Here is a 19797-nt window from a genome sequence, read left to right on the forward strand (position 1 = left end):
AGGGTGGCTATTTTTAAGCCTTCTGAGACTTCCCAGAACCTTACCTGGTGGTATAGCGGGCTTTTGGGGCAAGAGCGATCTTCCTATGCTCCTGCCCCGTGCAGATCACTCATAGGAAATGGCTGCCGTGAGCTCCTGTAGTCTCGAGAGACTATGACGGGAGCTCACGGCAGCCATTTCCTATGAGTGATCTGCACGGGGCAGGAGTGTAGGAAGATCGCTCTTGCCCAAAAGCCCGCTAGACCATCAGGTACAGTTCCGGGGAGTCTCAGAGGGCTTAAGGTAAGGTCTGGGATTCTGGGGGAAGTGGGTCAGAACCGGCCCGAATATTATTTGCGGTTTTTTAATATTCGCAGGCTGGCTCTACCCCTAACCCCCGCGAATATTGAGTGAGAAGTGTATAACTACAGTGTGTTAAATATAATTCACAAGTATTTTAAAATGAAATATAATAGTTCAATTATGAAATTTAGTAAGGTCCTAATATAATAATTAATGAAGAACTTGTCTATATTTTAGATTAATAAAGTCTGAATTAATAATTAATGAAGAACTTGTTCATATTTTAGATTAACAAGGTTTTAATTTAATAATTAATGAAGATCAAAAATCAAATTAAAATGTGATGTTTGTTCACAATTTTATATTTAAGGTTTAATATATACTTCTCCCTCCTTATTCGCGGTGGATGTGGGCGGAACATAGCTGTGAATACTGAAAAACCGCGAATAACTTTTCCTATGTTATTCGCAGTTTTTCTGTAAACCCCCCCCAAAAAAAAAAAAAAAAAACCCTAAAAAAGATTAAAAAACACGAATAACCTGACCTGCAGCGCTGTAACTTAAAGCAGACTTAGCTTGCTGATGAAATCCAATAGCTGGAACACAAGGCACATCAAGGGTTTGAAGTATTATCCACTCCCTTCTGCTACCTAACACTCTTGCCTCTAGACCTTTCCATGCGCAATACCCTGAACACCGAAGTATTGATCTAAATTGAACACAGTTTCGCTGGCAGCTAGAGACAATCGGACAGTACAGGGGTTATGATCCAACAGTCTACTTCTTGGAACTTCAGTTGGTAGAAAGATGGCTGAGGGGAGCAGCAATTACCTCTGTGCAACGCCAGGAGCAGTGACGTAAATTTGGGGGCAGAGACAGGGAACAAAAAACCGTGAATAATCAAAACTGCGGTTAACGAAACCGCAAATACGGAGGGGGAAGTGTATTGGGACATTCATCATCTTTATATAGGAAATCATGTGACTGACAACCAAAGCGAAGGAATTTCTTTTTGGATTGTTTATTTAAATGTATTTTGTTAAAAAATATGAAAGAAGATATACTGATGAATACGATATGAATGAACATGCAAATAGATGAAATTAATGTTTAGGTGGTTTACACATAGATGCAATATAAAGAAGACATGAGAGATATTTGATAGAGTGAAATGTGTTAATATAGTTTTTAGTAGTGTTTTTTTATTTATTATTTTTTATTTGAAGAAATTTGATAAGTGACTAGATATAAATCATATACAGATACAGTATCTTCAAATATATATATGTTGTAATAAAAAATACGGGAACAATTTGATAGAATGAAATGTGCTGGTATGTTTTTAATGTTATGTTTTTAGCTATGATGTTTTATGGTTATTTGAATATGTATAGTTGAATTCATGTTTTTGTATATTGTTGTAGACCCCTGAGGCAAGCCAAGAGCTGAAACATTGGCAGTGTAGGGTCTTTTGCCAATAAAGAATCATTCCTCACAGTTCTAAAGGTGTATACACTTCTTTGTGGGTTTTTAAAGCTTATCAAGAACATTCTTGTTGAAAGAAATACATTTTCTTGAAATCTCAGCCAGATAGAATGAAATCTCTATAATTCCAAATACATAAATATATTTGCTCTTAAATTTATAGAAACATGACATCCATAGCATCCACTTTCTCCTCCTCTCCTTAAGAGATCTCGCCTGCCTGTCCTATATTTTCTTGAATTCAGGCCTTCACTACCTCTACCAGGAGACTATACACATCAACCACCCTTTCTGTAAAAAAATGAAGTATTTGTTTAGATTATCTCTCTTAACTTCATCCCATGCTTTCTTACTCTGCCACATAGGTATTAAAACATCTATCAAATAATGGTATTTTAACAATTCACACTCTTCAGATTAATATTAATGCTACCAGCCAGCAGTGAGTCCTCCCATAGAGAACCGCATTTAGAAAAAGTGGAGAAAAAGCCTTAAGCATTTTAATAGAGCCTACAATCAACACAGATTTTCAGCCACTCACTTTTGGTCATAGGCATAAAAAACTGTACTTACATAAATGCATATTTCAACCAAGGACTAAACTCACCACTATCCACAGGAATAAAGGTCTAAAAAGTCAACTTAGCTTTATGCACTTGGCATTCCCAACGTTTACATTACATTAGTGATTTCTATTCCGCCTTTACCTTGCGGTTCAAAGTGGATTACATAAGAATTGTTATGATATTAAGAAGTACATATTTTTAAGATAATAATAAGTACTTAAGGAATAGTTTGAACATTTTCTAATTTGCTAAGGATTAGATAGTATTGCAGGAGGAGTTTGGGACATGTTTGGTTGTTATATTGGTTTTATGTATTTTTTTTGAAGAGTAGGGTTTTTTTTCTTTTTTGAAGGTTTTGTAGTCTATGGTAGAAATCAGCAGATTGGTGAGTTGTCTGTCCAGTTTCACTGCTCTGGTGGCCAGTAAGTTGTCATACAGTTTCCTTCGTTTGATGTTTTTGTTTGGCGGGTGTGTGAATATTGTGTAGGTTCTGTGTCTGGTTGAGGTGGATTGAATTAGTCGATTGTTCCAGTAGGTTGGGCTGTCTCCGTTTATAGCTTTAAATAATAGACAGTGGAATTTGAAGTGTACTCTGGCTTGTATTGGGAACCAGTGTGAGTCGTGGTATGCCTCTATGATGTGGCCGTATTTTTTCAGTGAATAGATGAGTCTTAGGGCTGTGTTTTGTATTGTTTGTAGTTGTTTTATCGTGGTTGCAGGGCAGGGGAGGTATAGTATGTTGCAGTAGTTTATTAGGCCTAGGATTAGTGATTGAACCATGAGTTGAAATTGTTTTCTGTCAAATTTTTGGACTTGTCTTAGGTTTCTCATAGTTGCGAATGATGTTTTATTATTTTGTTGATTTTTGGTTGCATGGTACAGCCTCTGTCTATCAGCACTCCAAGGTTTTTTAGCGTGGGTTGAATGGGGTATGAGATTAAGGGGTTTTGCTGTTTTTTAGGAGGATGAAGTTTGTTTTGTCAGGGTTAAGCTTTAGTTTGTTTCATCCATGTTGCTACTGTTTTGAGTGTTCTGTGTATTGTGCCTACCATGGAGGGCACAGGTTGGTCGAAGGGGAGGAGTATGGTGATGTCATCTGCGTAACTATTTGAGGTAATGTCTAGTTCGTCTAGGTAGGAGCTTAAGAACTTTTTGACCTCAGCATCAAGTTGTTCAAATGTCAGAAGTCGCACATTCACCACTCACTGTTCCATTCTCCGACAAAGTCCTTGTTTTGCCACACAAACGGGTGTATCAGGGAGGAATTTTTCATTAACCACAGTATATTCAAAACCATCTGATCGCAATACTTTGTTGGAGTATTCAAGCATGCATCTATGTGTGCTGGAGAACAATTTACCGACATCTCAATTTTTCAGGTATCTTTGGATATGTAATGAATTTTTGATTCAAGCTTAGAATTTGCAGATGAAATATCAAGAAAGAAGATATCCTAAAACAATGGTGTCTAAAGCTCTGAAAAGGGCCAGATTCAGTTCTTGAGATCAGTTATTGCAATAGAAGATTGATAACACAGTGGTTCCCTGCATAATGAAATTTTCCAACATTTCTCAGAAACTGGGCAGAAAAATTTAAAATCTTTGGCCCATGTAGCAGGTAAATTCATGTTTTCAAGGATTAGAGTGCCAAATTTCTTTTACACGTAATCAGAATTTGAATGATCTTTTGTGCAAATCTGATGTGTGGTCCAACACTGAGGAGAGGCGGGTGAGTCATTTTCGCTGTGGCTATTGTTCAGCATGTGAGAACATGCAGGAGGGAAGTATATCACACATTCCTAGGAAAAGACCAGTGATTTTGAGATCATTTACTACCTGTGAAACAGTGGGGGTAATATATGCCTTAATCGGTCCGTGTGATTTGTGTTACATTGGGCATACTGCGAGAAGTTTGAAAAAGACTGTTTGAGCACCAACACTCACAAGAAACAGATTGATGTGCTGACCTGCCACTATGCTGAAAAAAATCACACATTTACATAGAGTATAAATGACATAAGCAGTGCTGGATCTTTTTTTTGTGATGCAGTTTGGTCCAACGGACTCAATCAGAGGGTGGAATGGTGTGCTTTTTATTAATTTTCTATTCAACTGCATTTTTTAAATTAAATTGCAATCAAGAGCACAGCTGACTATGGACGTATGTCAACCGAAAATGCCATCACTGGAAGTTGAAGAACTGAAGTCATTTTTAGTCCGGGCGTGTGTCTTCGTTCCATCTATGCACAGAGATGTAGTTTTTGAGTAAATGAAAAATTCCTCCCTGACGCAGCTGTTGTGTGGCGAAACAAGGACCTAGTCGGAGAATGGAGCAGTGAGTGGCGAATGTGTAACTTCTGACGTATGAACAACTTGATGCTGAAGTCAAAAAGTTCTTAAAGTCAACATTGGGAACGTCAAGTGCATAGAGCTAAGTTGAATTTTGGGACCTTTATTCCTGTGCACAGTGGTGAGTTTATGTAAGTGAAGTTTTTTATGCTTATGATAAAAAGCAAGTAGCTGAAAATCTGTGTTGATTGCCGGCTCTATTAAAATGCTTGAGGCATTTTCTCCATGTTGTTGCTAAATGAGGATCTCTATGGGAGGACTCGCTGCTGGCTGGTAGTATTAATATTAATCTGAAGAATTTAAACATCTCTATCATATCTCCCTTCTCCTTCATTTCCTCCAAAGTATATATGAGGGAGTACTGAAAATTTCTCAGCCCAACCAACTTCCTAAATTCTGATCATTATTTTGCCACTGTAGCTGAAGAGTGTTGTTTTTATTTTGCAAAATGCCAATTTGCAGAATCATAATACAGTGGAACCTTGGTTTATGAGCATAATTCGTTCCAGAAGTATACTCGTAAACCAAATTGCTCGTATATCAAAGCGAGTTTCCCCATAGGAAGTAAGGGAAACTCGCTTTGATTCGTTCCACCACCTCCTCCTCCTCCCCCGCGAGGCTACTGGCACTGCTCCATTCCCTCCCTTGAGGGAACCGACGCTGCTCCATACCCCCCCTGAGATCCAGCATCCCCCCTGCGAACCGTCATCCTCCCCCCCCCCCCGGCGATCCTATATCCCTCGAGCACCGAAACGATATCCCTTACCCCGATTGGGCACCAGCACCAATGCACAGGACGTGCCAGTGCCCGAAGAACCTCCTTCTGGGCTGGGCTGGGCAGTGCGGAGATCCTCCCTCTTGCCTGGGCTGGGCTGGACTGGGCCTTGAGCATTTGCGCATGCTCAAAGCCTTCTGGTCTCGCTCTCTTCGAGATTCTCAGATTCAGAATCTCAGAGAGAGCGAGACCAGAAGGCTTTGAGCATGTGCAAATGCTCAAAGCCCAGTCCAGCCCAGCACAGGCAAGAGGGAGGATCTCCGACGCACCACCCAGCACAGAAGAGGGAGGATCTTCGGGCTCCGGCACCAGCATGTCCTGTGCTGGTGCCAGTGCCCAATTGGGGTAAGGGATGTCATTTCGGCACTCAGGGTAGGATTGCGGGGGGGGGGGGGGATGCTGGGTTGCTGGGGGGGAGATGCCGGATCACGGGGTTGGCGCTCGTAAATCAAGTCAAACTCGGTTTCTGAGGTGCCGATTTTGCACGTGTTTTGCTCATCTTGCGAAACACTCGCAAACTGGTGCACTCATAAACCGAAGTTTGGCTGTATTTATACGGAATCTGTTCTCTTTTAACTTTAGCGAGTGCCCTCTCATTCTCTTCACCTTGGAGAGGGTAAACAATCTGTCTTTCTCTACTAAGTCAGTTCCCTTCAATATATTGAATGTTTCGATCATGTCCCCTCTCAGTCTCCTCTTTTCAAGGGCGAAGAGGCCCAGTTTCTCTAGCCTCTCATTGTACGGCAACTCCTCTAGTCCCTTAACCATTTTTGTCACTCTTCTCTGGACCCTTTCGAGTAGTACTATGTCCTTTTTCATGTACGGCGATCAGTGTTGGATGCAGTATTCAGGTGGGGGCGGACCATGGCCTGGTACAACGGTATGATAACCTTTTCAGATCTGTTTCTGATCCCCTTCTAAATCATTCCTAGCATTCTGTTTACCCTTTCGCCGCCACCGCACATTGCGCGGACGGTTTCATTGACTTATCTACAAGTTCTCCCAAGTCTCTTTCCTGGGGGCTCTCTTCGAGCATAGCCCTGGACATCCTGTATTCATGCATATGATTTTTGTTACCGACATGCATCACCTTGCACTTATACATGTTGAACCTCATTTGCCATTTTGCAGCCCATTCCTCGAGTGTGTTTATGTCTCGTCATAGGTCTTCACAATCCTTCTGTGTCCGCACTACTCTGAATAACTTTGTATTGTCCACAAATTAAATCACCTCAATCGTTGTGCCAATTTCTAGGTCGTTTGTAAATATGTTGAAGAGTGGAATTTTCAAGTAACATAGTAAATGACGGCAGATAAAGACCTGAACTGCCCATCCGGTCTGCCCACTATTTATTCTCATTAGAAATACATGATTAAGTTAACTTGTCTCTTTGATATTTCTGGGCCACAGACTAAAGTCCACCTGGTAATGTCCTAGTTTCCAACTGCTGAAGTTGCCATCCAAGCTCACCCCAAACCAACCATCCCGTTGTTTGCAGGATATCTACCGTAAAGTCTGGCCAGTAACATCCTCATGTTCCAAGGTAGTGGAGTTCCCATTGATGCCCTCCCCAGTTCATCCTACATCAAATCACCACATATGGGACACAAACCGTACAAGTCTGTTCAATACCGGCCTTAGTTCTTTAATTTATATCATTTGTTTGTTTTCTAATTAGAGATGCTTTGTGTTTATCCTGTGCTTTTTTGAATTCCATCTCCGTTTTCCTCTCCACCACCTCCCTTGGGTGTGGATCTCCGAGCCATCATGAAGTTCCTATTCTTGCAGAAGAAAATGCCAAAGGAAATCCATGAATGTACACTTCTCCCTCCATATTTGTGGGGGATACATTCAAAGACTGCCTTCAAATATTGAAAAAATGTGAATAACTTTTTCCTATCATATTTGAAGGTTTTATTGGTATAGCCCCCAGTCATGGTGTGAAATCGCGAATAAAATTTATTTGCAATTGCTTTTAAAAAGAAGTTAGGTATTGCCATTTGTCGCACCACACTGAAGCAAATGCTAAAATTTTCTCTCTGCACACTTTTCTCCGACGCTGCTGTTTGCCCGACCACGCTGAAAAAAAACCACGTTGAACTTCCTCTGCACTCCAGGATGATGTTATTTGGGGGATGGGCCATGAATAGCCAAAGTCACAAATTTGGAGGGAGAAGTGTATGACATAAACATTGAGTGACAAATGCCCATCATACTCCACAGTGAAGAAGTGGTGTACAAATTTTCAGCATGGAGATTTTGAGACGAAGATGCGGTAAGGTCTGGGAGGCATCAAATGGTGTTGACTCCTGAAATTGTTGATCATGTCCATGATCTAATATGAGTTAAAATAATTGCTGAGACACTACAGATATCCAGGAAGAGTGTTAGGTTTATAATCTTTGAGTAGCTGTGATTGAAGAAGCTGTCAACCAAGTGGGTGCCCAAATGTTTGAATGCTGACAAAAAATGACATCAAGAGGATACTTCCAAGTTGATTTTTGGAATGACTAGTTAACTGTTGATGAAACATGGTTGCACCACTATGATTCCCAGACAAAACAACAGTCCATACAAAGACAGCACTCAGGTTCTCCAAGACCAAGGAAATTCAAGAATCAAAACTCAGCAGGAAAGGTTAAGGCCACGGTGTGTTGGGATCAGAAAGGTATTGTAATGACTGACTGTCTTCCAAGGGGCCAAACAATTAATGCAGAATACTACTATAACTTGCTGTGCCGATTAAAGGAGGCACTGAAAGACAAAAGGAGAGGGAAAGTAGTTCTCTTTTTGCAAGACAAAGCACCTCCTCTCAAGGCTGACAAAACAATGGATGTTTTGACACAGATGAGGTTTCAGTGCATAGACCATCCTCCCTACTCACCAAATCTTGCTCCATCTGACTATTTTCTGTTTCCAAACCTTAAAAAGAATTTGAAAGGGTGACAATTTTCAAGTGATTCGTAGGTGATTGCAGCAGTGGAGCAGTATTTCAGTGACCAGACATTAGAGTATTTTTTGGAATGGTTACAGAAACTTCAGATATGGTGTGCCTAGTGTGTTGAAATTAGAGGTGAATATGTGGAATAACTTGTAAGTTTCATGACTCCATAGCAATTCCTTCTTGGTTGAACTGAGAACTTTTCAGCAACCCCTCGTATATCAAGGTTTTTCATTTATTTAAGTAGCTAAGTACTGCTACCAAATTCTCTATTTGTCTATAGTTTGGACAAAACATACCAGTTGTAAACTTTTTAATTCATATACTCAATATTTGTACAGATTGAATATTGCTAGTCTAAGAGGTTCAAAACTGACATTGTGAAGGGGAAGCATATATAGAAGTTGATTATAAAAAAAGCTGAATTCCCTACTTCTTCCTTACTTTCACTTTTGTGCAGAGGGACCACATCCACCCTTCTCCAGTCATCCGGTACAGATATTTCTGTTCTGTGTTCACGGCTGAAGCGCCAGGAGCGGGACCACAGAAGACAAACGTGAATAGCGATAGAGGAGTGGTAGATCCTGATCATTTTCAGAGGGTTGTTTGTGAGGAGCTAGCTAAATTAAAGGTAGAGAAAACGATGGGGCCAGATAGTGTACAACTGAGGGTGCTGAAGTTCTGGTGGCTCCGTTGACTAACCTTTTCAATGCTTCTCTAGAGTCGGGAGTAGTACCGGATGACTGGAGAAGGGTGGATGTGGTCCCTCTGCACAAAAGTGAAAGTAAGGAAGAAGTAGGGAATTAACAGGCCAGTAATTCTGACTTCTGTGATAAGCAAATTCATTGAAACACTTTTAAAACAGAGAATGGTGAAGTGTCTAGAATCCTGTGGATTACAGGACCAGAGGCAACATGGATTCACTAGAGATAGATCTTGTCAGATAAATCTAATCAATTCCTTTGACTGGGTGACCAGAGAATTGCATATAAGGAGTGCACTAGATGTGGTATATTTAGATTTTAGCAAAGCCTTTGTCAGTGTTCCACATAAACATCTAATGAATAAACTGAGTGACCTTAGGATGGGCCCCAAAGTGAAAGGCTGGGTTAAGAACTGGTTGAGTGGAAGATGACAGAAGGTAGTAGTTAATGGAGATTGCTCTGAGGAAAGGGATGTTACCAGTGGTGTGCCTCAAGGTTCTGTTCTTGGACCTGTTCCTTTTTGACATTTTTATAAGTGATGTTGCTGAAGGGCTGTTGGGTAAGATTTGCCTCTTTGCGGATGATACCAAAATCTGTAATAGAGTGGACACCTCAGATGGTGTGAATAACATAAAGAAAGACCTAACGAAGCTTGAAGAGTGGTCTGAAATTTGGCAGCTAAAATTTAATGCTAAGAAATTCAAGGTCATGCATTTGGGCTGCAAAAACCCGAAGGAACGGTACAGTTTAGGGATGAAGAACTTATATGCACAACAGAAGAGCAGAACAGGTTGAAAAGGTGATAGCAAAAGCTAGAAGGATGCTAGGGTGCATAGGAAGAGGTATGGCCTGTCAGAAAAAGGAAGTATTGATGCCCATGTATAAGACTCTGGTGAGACCTCATTTAGAATATTGTGTACAATTATGGAGACCACACTTTCAAAAAGATATGAAAAGGATGGAGTTGGTCCAAAGGAAGGCTACTAAAATGGTGCATAGTCTTCGTCACAAAGTTAAAGATCTCAGTATATATACTTTAGAGGAAAGGTGGGAGAGGGGAGTTACGATAGAGATGTTTAAATATCTACATGGCGTAAATGTGCATAAGTTGAGTCTTTCATTTGAAAGGAAGTGCTGGAATGAGAGGGCATAGGATGAAGTTAAAAGGTGGTGGTTCAGGAGTAGTCTAAGGAAATACTTTTTTACAGCGAGGGTGGTAGATGTGTGGAACAGTCTCCCGCAGGAAGTGGTGGAGACAGTCTCTGTGTCTGAATTCAAGAAGGTGTGCGATAGGCACTTGTGATTTCTTAGAGGACGAAATGAAGGTTACTGCAGATGGGCCAACTAGATGGGCCATTTGGCCTTTATCTGCCATCATGTTTCTACCTTTCATTTAAAACCCACTTATTTGACAAATTTACCTGATCCTTCAATTCTGCTCTACACCTACCTCGTCTCACACATTCTCTCCTCCTACCCAATCTCGCCCCGTCTCATAACTGTATATCTACTAGTGCTGTCCAATTCACGATTCGAATCGGTTCACTGATTCAAATCAGGTGAATCGATTCGAATCGGTTCGTTTTTGTTAAAAACCGATTCAGCTGCAAGACGAGTTCGGGATATTTCACGCCGCTGGCCGCCAGACTCTACCCATCTAATGTAACCTCTGGTTTTGCGAAACCGGAAGTTATATCGTAAGAAATGAAAGGAGTGGGAGAGTCAATCGGTGAGCGAGCAGACCTTGGCAGCAGCAAATACTATTTTTGGCTGGCTCTTTCACTGCATTTCTTCTCTCTTCCCCGCGATTTAATATCCAGTCCAGTAAGTAAATGGGGGTGGTGAGTCTTGGGGGCTGGGGATGGAAGCTGAAATCGGCAGGGGGCTGGTGGGTCTTGGGGCCTGGGGATGGAAGCTGAAATCGGCAGGGGGGCTGAGAATCGGCAGGGGGGCTGGGGATGGAAGCTGAAATCGGCAGGGGGGCTGGTGAGTCTTGGGGCCTGGGGATGGAAGCTGAAATCGGCAGGGGGGGCTGAGAATCGGCAGGGGGGCTGGGGATGGAAGCTGAAATCGGCAGGGGGGCTGGTGAGTCTTGGGGCCTGGGGATGGAAGCTGAAATCGGCAGGGGGGGCTGAGAATCTGCTGGGGGGCTGGGGATGGAAGCTGAAATCGGCAAGGGGGCTGGTGAGTCTTGGGGCCTGGGGATGGAAGCTGAAATCGGCAGGGGAGCTGGTGAGTCTTGGGGCCTGGGGATGGAAGCTGAAATCGGCAGGGGGGCTGGGGATGGAAGCTGAGAACAGCAGGGGGGCTGGTGAGTCTTGGGGGCTGGGGATGGAAGCTGAAATCGGCAGGGGGGCTGGGGATGGAAGCTGAGAATCAGCAGGGGGGCTGGTGAGTCTTGGGGCTGGGGGATGGAAGCTGAAATCGGTAGGGGGTTGGGGATGGAAGTTGAGAATCAGCAGGGGGGCTGGTGAGTCTTGGAGGCTGGGGATGGAAGCTGAAATCGGCATGGGGGCTGAGAATCGGCATGGGGGCTGGGGATGGAAGCTGAAATCGACAGGGGGGCTGGTGAGTCTTGGGGCCTGGGGATGGAAGCTGAAATCGGCAGGGGGGGCTGAGAATCGGCAGGGGAGCTGGGGATGGAAGCTGAAATCGGCAAGGGGGCTGGTGAGTCTTGGGGCCTGGGGATGGAAGCTGAAATCGGCAGGGGAGCTGGTGAGTCTTGGGGCCTGGGGATAGAAGCTGAAATCGGCAGGGGGGCTGGGGATGGAAGCTGAGAATCGGCAGGGGGGCTGGTGAGTCTTGGGGGCTGGGGATAGAAGCTGAAATCAGCAGGGGTGCTGGTGAGTCTTGGGGGCTGGGGATGGAAGCTGAGAATCAGCAGGGGTGCTGGTGAGTCTTGGGGGCTGGAGGATGGAAGCTGAAATCGGTAGGGGGTTGAGGATGGAAGCTGAGAATCAGCAGGGGGGCTGGTGAGTCTTGGAGGCTGGGGATAGAAGCTGGGAATCGGAAGGGGGGCTGAGAATGGAAGCTGGGAATCGGCTGGGGGGCTGGTGAGTCTGGGGGGCTGGGGATGGAAGCTGGGAATTTTTGATATGATATTGCCTTGATTAAATAAAATGTTTAAACTTAAAAAAGCTGTGTCATTAACAGTGAATCGAATCGAAAAATCAATTCAACAGGGTGAATCGAATCGAAATATTTTTCTCTGAATCGGGCAGCACTTCTATCTACCCCTTCCCAAATCTAACTGATGTTACCCCGCTGTCCTTTACAGCACCTCTTGTTGTATACCATCTTGAACTGAAAAGGTATGAAGAGATATAAATAAAGCTATTATTATTATTTTTGACCTATATAGTTTCACAGTTTGAAGTTCCTTTTTTTTAAAAAAAAAAACCTTTCAGTTCTTTTGATCTTTAGAAAGCTTGTAGTTTTTTTCCCCTAGAAGGAATGTTAAATACATTCCTTTTCCCATCTTTTTAGTGCTGGAGTTAACATTGTACTTTAGTTTGGCTTGCTGGGAAAGCATTTATCCAATTACCCCATTCTAAAAACATTAAGGAATATTTCTATAGGGTTGGAAAAAAATTTCTAAAAATCTCATTTAATAAGCACAATTAACAGTGCTATGCTGAAGATTAGATTTTTATTTGTGGAAAAGATGGATCTTAATATGCTATCAAACCACTATAGAAGTTTTATTAGCATAGAAGTACCCCTCCCCCCTAAAAAAAAATCAGCAGTTACTTGCTCTTCCTCTTGGGCTTCTGGTGGATCAGTAGCAGTCTCCATAGGTGCTGTGGTGTACGAACCTTCATTTGCAATTATCTGGGATTCCTTCCATTTTTAATATTCCCTTCTTTTTTAATTTTTCATAACCACCACAGAGGTAGTGCTTCAACATTATCACATCTCTACTTTGCAGTAGATAAAGGTAGAACCAGAGCTGACTTGGAAATCAACCCTGATCTCCTAGGTAACAGTACCCAGCATACCACCCAATAAATTCAATATATAATCACCTGATCCCCCTTATCATGATATCTCGATTCCCACATAAGATTGTAATCCCTATGTATGCAACAAATATAATATAATACTTGTAATTCCTGGATATGACCAGTTTATTCATAGAACTCCTCATGGGGAATACGCACATACCAATGTAATGTAATTGATGCAGAGTTAGCAGCGTGGCCCACCATGGTAACAGAGTAGTTGACAGCAGATGAATACTAATTGGTCTGTCTAGTCTGCCCAGTGCTGCAGATGATATAATGTAATGTATGATTCTAAGCGGTTTATACCTTAACCATAGGATATTGGTCCTTATCTAACACATGGTAGTACTTGAGTTGTAAAGCTTTTTATGATTCCTATTATTTTATAGTTAATATGCCAGTCAGGACTGTAATGACACTGATGGAATGAATATATCATAAGCACACATTGTGATTTCTTGCTTTTTAGGAAGATGAAAAATTTTTGACAGATCTGTTTGCACAATTAACAGATGAAGCCACAGATGATGAGAAAAGACAAGAGTTGGTAAGACTATTACCGTATGTTTAAATATTGGTACACGGTTTTGATAAAATGTGTTAGGTTTTTTTCTACTTCAGCACAAATTTGGTTGGAGTTGTAAAAATTGACCTAGGGGCTTATTTTCAAAAGAGAAAAACACCCAAAAAGTGACACAAAGCTACAGAAGGACATCTTTTTGACAAAAGAGTTCAAACCACTATTTTCGAAACACATTTTTAGAAGGTTTTCTATGCAGTACATCTAAATCTCAAGGGGGCACATTTTGTGCGGGACTAGGGTGGGCTTATGATTTGGGCGCTTTTCTTCAATAATAGAACATTGTAGAAAATGTCCAAGGGAAAAATTAAATGTTTGAGTCTAGACCTGTTTCAGTAACGAATAAGTGCCAAAAGGTGCCCAAACTGACCAGATGACTGCTGGAGGGATTAAGGTATGCCCCCCCCCTTTACTTCCCCAGTGGGCACTGACCCCCTCCTATCCCCCCAAAATATGAAAGAAACAATACATGCTTGTATGTATGATAGGTTAAGATGTTATTCTTATTAGAGCAGCAACCTGGAAGTAGTCTAGTGTGATCGGTGCAATGGAATGTAGAGATGGGGATCAAGGCCCATATCCCACTTTTAAGTAGTATGCTTGTGGTAGAATATGTGAGCCCTCTAAAACCTACATATAGGTCTGACCTGCAGGAGTAAGAGCTATTGTTGTGTACAGTTGAGTATAGTAGATTTTGGAGGTTTTACCATACAACGTAAGAGGGTAATGGTGCGATTTGTATCTGGGCCTTCTCTGATGATGATTAGGTATAATAATCTCACATGTGGGTGACATCGCACATGGAACCAAGTATGGACACATACGAAATACACTGTCACTTGAAATTTAAGGCTGTGTGTGCCAATGCCTTCCTGCCTGATGTCAGTTTGCAGGACCTGCATTTTTTTGTTTTCTGTGGAGCTGAGAAGCTGTGTCTTTATTGTTAGCATATCAAACTTTTTCAGTTTTTGGTGCCTTCCTGTGACTTTTTCTTTCCAGTTTTGTTACCATTTCTTATTTTTACCAAGTTCATTCCTACCAAGTTTTGTTCATTTTTCTCAACTTTTCATTTTTGGGCCTTTGGGCCAATTCAGATCCTTTTTTCTTCCAGGCAGCATCGATACTTTTTCAGGTTGTGTTTTTTGTGAGCTTCCCAGGCCATTGAGCCCTTTGACTTCACATCCGCCATTTTCCTCTCCATGTCCAAATTGGTACCAAGCTGTTTCAAATAATTCTGTTGATGCAATAGGACCATCTCAAGCTCTGATCCATATAACTGGTATGTTCAGTGCCTTGGCCTGAGTATCAGACATTGACTTTGTCCTCTGTTCCCCACATGAAGAAGAGGTCACTAAAAGTCCACAAACTTCAATTTCAAAAACTTTCTAGCACCACGACTTCGAGCATGATGGGGGATTCTGAGCCTGAAGGCTCAATACTCTCCCCTCTTCTCTTTAATATATTTTTGTCCCCCCTGATCACTCTCGGGCAATCAATTGGCTTCACTGTTTATGCCTATGCTGACGATATCCAGCTAACCCACCCTATTAACCTGGATAATCCAGCAGACATCTCCATCATTAATCAAAAGCTTGATAAAATACATGATTGGTTGAACTCTAACATGTTGTCACTTAATGTCAATAAAACTAAAACAATGATTTTCCCAATTAAGAGAGGCCATTCTCTTCTCTCTCTCATTAAACTCAAATCTATCCCGATACAGACAGTTCATACTATTAAGCTCTTAGGAATCACTTTTGATGACATTCCCACTTTTCATGAACACATAAGCACAGTTGTTAGAAAATGCTTCTACCGTCTAAGAATGATCTGCTCCTTAGCTAAACTCCTCGACCACTCTGCTTTAAACACTCTTATTCATTCTTTTGTCATTTCCTGTTTGGATTATGGTAACGCTTTATACCATGGAATCGCCAAAAAAGAACTAAGACGCCTACAGATAATTCAGAATACTGCAGTTAAAATCATTTATAAAGCAAAGAAATTTGACCATGTAACTCCTCTTCTAATTAAAGCTCTTTGGCTACCTATCAATCATTGAGTTACATATAAAACACTACTGTTGACTTTTAAAACTAGAAAAACAGCTCAGCCTGAATTTATCAATAGACTTATGATTCCATACACTTCATCACGCACTGTGATCAAAATTTACTAGTCATTCCATCACTGAGCCATATAAATACAGTCAAACCTCGGTTTATGAGCGCACCGGTTTGCGAGTGTTTTGCAAGAGGAGCAAAAGATTAGCAAAATTGGCGCCTTGGAAACCGAGCTTGACTCGATTTATGAGCATTCCCCCCCCCCCCCAACGATCCGGCATCCCCCCTGGCTTGCGTCGTGACCCCCCCTCCGTGATCCTACATCCCCCGCCAAGCACCCAAATAACATCCCTTACCCCGATTTGGCACCAGTACCAACGCACAGGACATGCCGGTGCCTAAAGATCCTCCCTCTGGGCTGGGCTGGGCTGGACTGACCATCGGAGATTCTCCCTCTTGGCTGGGCTGGGCCTTGAACATTTGCGCATGCTCAAGGCCTTCTGGTCTCGCTCTCTCCGAGAGTCTCAGAATTCTGAGAATCTCGAAGAGAGCGAGACCAGAAGGCCTTGAGCATGCGCAAATGCTCAAGGCCCAGCCCAGCCCAGCCAAGAGGTAGGATCTCCGATGGTCAGCCTAGCCCAGAGGAAGGATCTTCAGGCACCGGCATGTTCTGTGCATTGGTGCTAAATCGGGGTAAGGGATGTTATTTGGGTGCATGGGAGGGGGGGTGATGTGAGCGGGGGGCAGGGTGCCTGATTGCGGGGGGGAGGGTGGTATGGAGCAGCGCCTGTGGCCTTGAGGGGGGGAATGGAGCAGCGCAGGTGGGAACGTATCAAGCGAGTTTCCATTCATTCCTATGGGGAAACCCGCTTTGATATACGAGCAATTTGGTTTACGAGCATACTTCTGGAACGAATTATGCTCGTAAACCAAGGTTCCACTGTACTAGGAGAAATACTCTCTTCTCTGTGGTTGCTCCCACCCTCTGGAACTCAGCCCCAGACTCGTTAAGAGAGACAACAACACTCAAGAAATTCAAGTCTTCTCTTAAGACGTTACTTTTTAAGGATGCTTTTCAAGTTTGACTGTTCTTATAAGGATTTTAAAACTTTTTTGTTCTATTTCTTTTGGACTTACATGTTGTTATCATGCCCTCTTGTTTTTCTCCCATCTTCTCTTTCCTTAAAATTACATTGTAGTTCTCCCTTTTCCCTTTTGTACCTGTTTATTAATCTTTTTATAAATTGTCCAGATGTTTTGTTTGTTGTTAATTGTCTTGATATACTATTTGTATTACCCTAATTTTTAATTGTACAACCACCTTGAAATACATGATAAGGTGGTATATCAAATTTTTAATAAACTTGAACTTAACTTTCTGTGACCCTGTTAGCGACATCTGCACCGCCCGGGTTGACACTGTATCATGCATTGAGATCGACTTTTCTTTGTCCTCGATGATGCCTCAAGTATCAGGGGACCTAACATGTAAGAAACATAAGAATATTAACATAAGAGCTGTCATACTGGGGCAGGCCACAGGTCCATCAAGCCCAGTATCCTGTTTCTAACACAAGTACCTGGCAAGATCCCAAAGAGTAAAACAATATTTTATACTGCTTATCCTAGGAATAAGCAATGGATTTCCACACATCCATCTTAATAATGACTTATGGACTTTTCTCATAGGAAGTTATTCATAACTTTTGTAATCCCTGCTAAACTAACTGGTTTCACCACATTCTCCAGCAGTGAAGTCCAGAGTTTAATTACATGTTGATTGAAGAAATATTTTCTCCTGTTTGTTTTAAGCAGTCCACCTCCTAGGTATACCACTGCGTCCTTCCAGGCATAATCTTTATCAACACATGCAAAGTGTTGACGTGTAGATGACCATTCTCCATCCATACAGCTGGTGTCTCTGCATTGGTATAACTCAACATTGAGGTCTCCCATACCTCACTAACCAGTAACCAGTATAGTAGACTGCTTACTGCACCACTGTTTATAGGTACCGGCACTGACGCTATAGGTAGAAACCTGGACAATGCTCAGACAAAAGCTATCAGAGCTACTACAGAAGCAGTCCAAAGGCTCTCATGTCTACCTCAGCCCAACCTAGGATGCATCGGTGCATTAATCCAGGATACATTCAAGGACACAAGCTTGACACAAAGCATTGTCATCTACCAGAACCCACTTGACAAATGCATCATCCTCAGAGAGCGTTTCACCTAGACACACTCTCTCAAGACACACTCCCAGATACACCAAAGAGATAGTATTCGAGGAATCTTTCTCTGATATCTTTCCACTCCAGTGAGGACTTATTAGACTTTTCTGCGGATGAATCTTATGGTATACCGTCTGATCCTTCCCGAACCCCTCCATGTCACACATTCCCTCCTAAAAGCCTATCTCTTACTAGCTTCTTCCACCAAATGGCATTACTCAAAAAAATGTAAACAGAAGAGGAACTTCATTCTGAGCTTTTTGAGATCCTTGACTGTGAGACTTTAAAAAATAAATTCCTCAAAGTTCCTTTGCTCAAAGTCATGAAAGATGCTTTATTTAAAAATTGGGAGACTCCTTTATTAGTGCAGGTTGCTCTAATAATAAAAAAAAAATACTAGAATACAAACATGTTCAGGATTTGACAAGCCTCAGCTTCAACATCATTCCCTGGTTGTGGAGTCTGCTCTCAAGCATGCATGCAGTTCTTGTTCTTATTTATTTATTAGTTTGATTTTTTTTTTTTTTTTAGTCCATCCTCTGACAAGAGCCCAGAATGGGTTACAAGTTTACATACATAATATGAGATAGCAGTTTAACAATTACTTGTGAACTAACATGGATATTGGGACTATCTACAGGATTCAAACCAAGTATCTTATCACTCCTTAGTGTCAAATGGGCAGTTGAGCTAGTGGACTTCAAAATCCTACAGGTTAGAACTCATGAAGTACAAAACTTCACCAAAGAGTTTTTAGAAAAGGATGCAAAAAGAACCGAACAAAAGACCCGGCGTGGATAACTAAAGAAGTGAAGAAAGCGATAGGAGATAAGAAAAAATCATTCCAGATGTGGAAAAAGGACAAAAATGGGGTAAACTGGAAAGAGCACAGGAAGCATCAAAAAGAATGTCACTGTGTGGTTAGAAGAGCAAAAAGAGAATACGAGAAGAGGCTAGCCAGGGAAGCACAAAATTTCAAACTGTTCTTCAGATATGTTAAAGGGAAGCAGCCGGCAAGGGAAGAAGTGGGACCGCTGGATGAAGGAGATAGGAAGGGAGTGGTGAAGGAGGAAAAAGAAGTGGCAGATAGACTAAACATGTTCTTTTCATCAGTATTTACAAGAGAGGACACATCCAATGTGCCGGAACCTGAAAAGATCTTCAAAGGAGATCAAGCAGAAAAATTAATATCCATGGAGGTAAGCCTCGAAGATGTACTCAAGCAGATAGATAGATTAAAAACTGACAAATCTCCGGGCCCGGACAGAATCCACTCTAGGGTATTGAAAGAACTAAAAGAGGAAATAGCGGAATTACTGCAGCAGATCTGTAATCTATCCCTGAAAACAGGGGAGATCCCGGAGGATTGGAAGATAGCAAATGTTACGCCCATCTTTAAAAAAGGGTCGAGAGGTAATCCGGGGAACTACAGGCCGGTAAATCTGACTCCAGTCCCGGGGAAGATGAGGAAGCGCTGATAAAAGACAACATTGATGAGCATCTAGAAAGGAATAAACTGATGAAAACAAGTCAACATGGCTTCTGCAAGGGAAGATCGTGCCTAACAAACTTATTGCACTTCTTTGAAGGAATTAACAAACAAATGGACAAAGGGACCTCATAGACATCGTATATTTGGATTTCCAAAAAGCCTTTGACAGGGTACCCCATGAACGCCTACTACTAAGGGATCCCCACCAGCATGTCTTTACGAAGGGAAGGTCTTGTCAATCCAATCTGATAAACTTCTTTGACTGGGTAACAAAAAAACTGGATGGGGGAGAGTCCCTGGACATCGTGCATTTAGTAAGGC

At 42.0% G+C, this 19797-nt stretch overlaps 1 protein-coding gene across 4 annotated transcripts in view; it reads left to right on the forward strand.

The window, feature by feature from the left end:
- Positions 1 to 19797, forward strand: part of PPP4R3A (protein phosphatase 4 regulatory subunit 3A) — a 220116-nt gene that overhangs the window by 106741 nt on the left and 93578 nt on the right. For all 4 annotated transcript variants that reach the window (XM_033952661.1, XM_033952662.1, XM_033952663.1 and 1 more), the window contains one exon: positions 13575 to 13652. In XM_033952661.1, the coding sequence (XP_033808552.1) occupies positions 13575 to 13652 (78 nt within the window). The remainder of the gene's footprint in view (positions 1 to 13574; positions 13653 to 19797) is intronic.

The sequence above is a fragment of the Geotrypetes seraphini genome, chromosome 7, assembly GCF_902459505.1.
Source record: "Geotrypetes seraphini chromosome 7, aGeoSer1.1, whole genome shotgun sequence".
Lineage (NCBI taxonomy): Eukaryota > Metazoa > Chordata > Amphibia > Gymnophiona > Dermophiidae > Geotrypetes > Geotrypetes seraphini.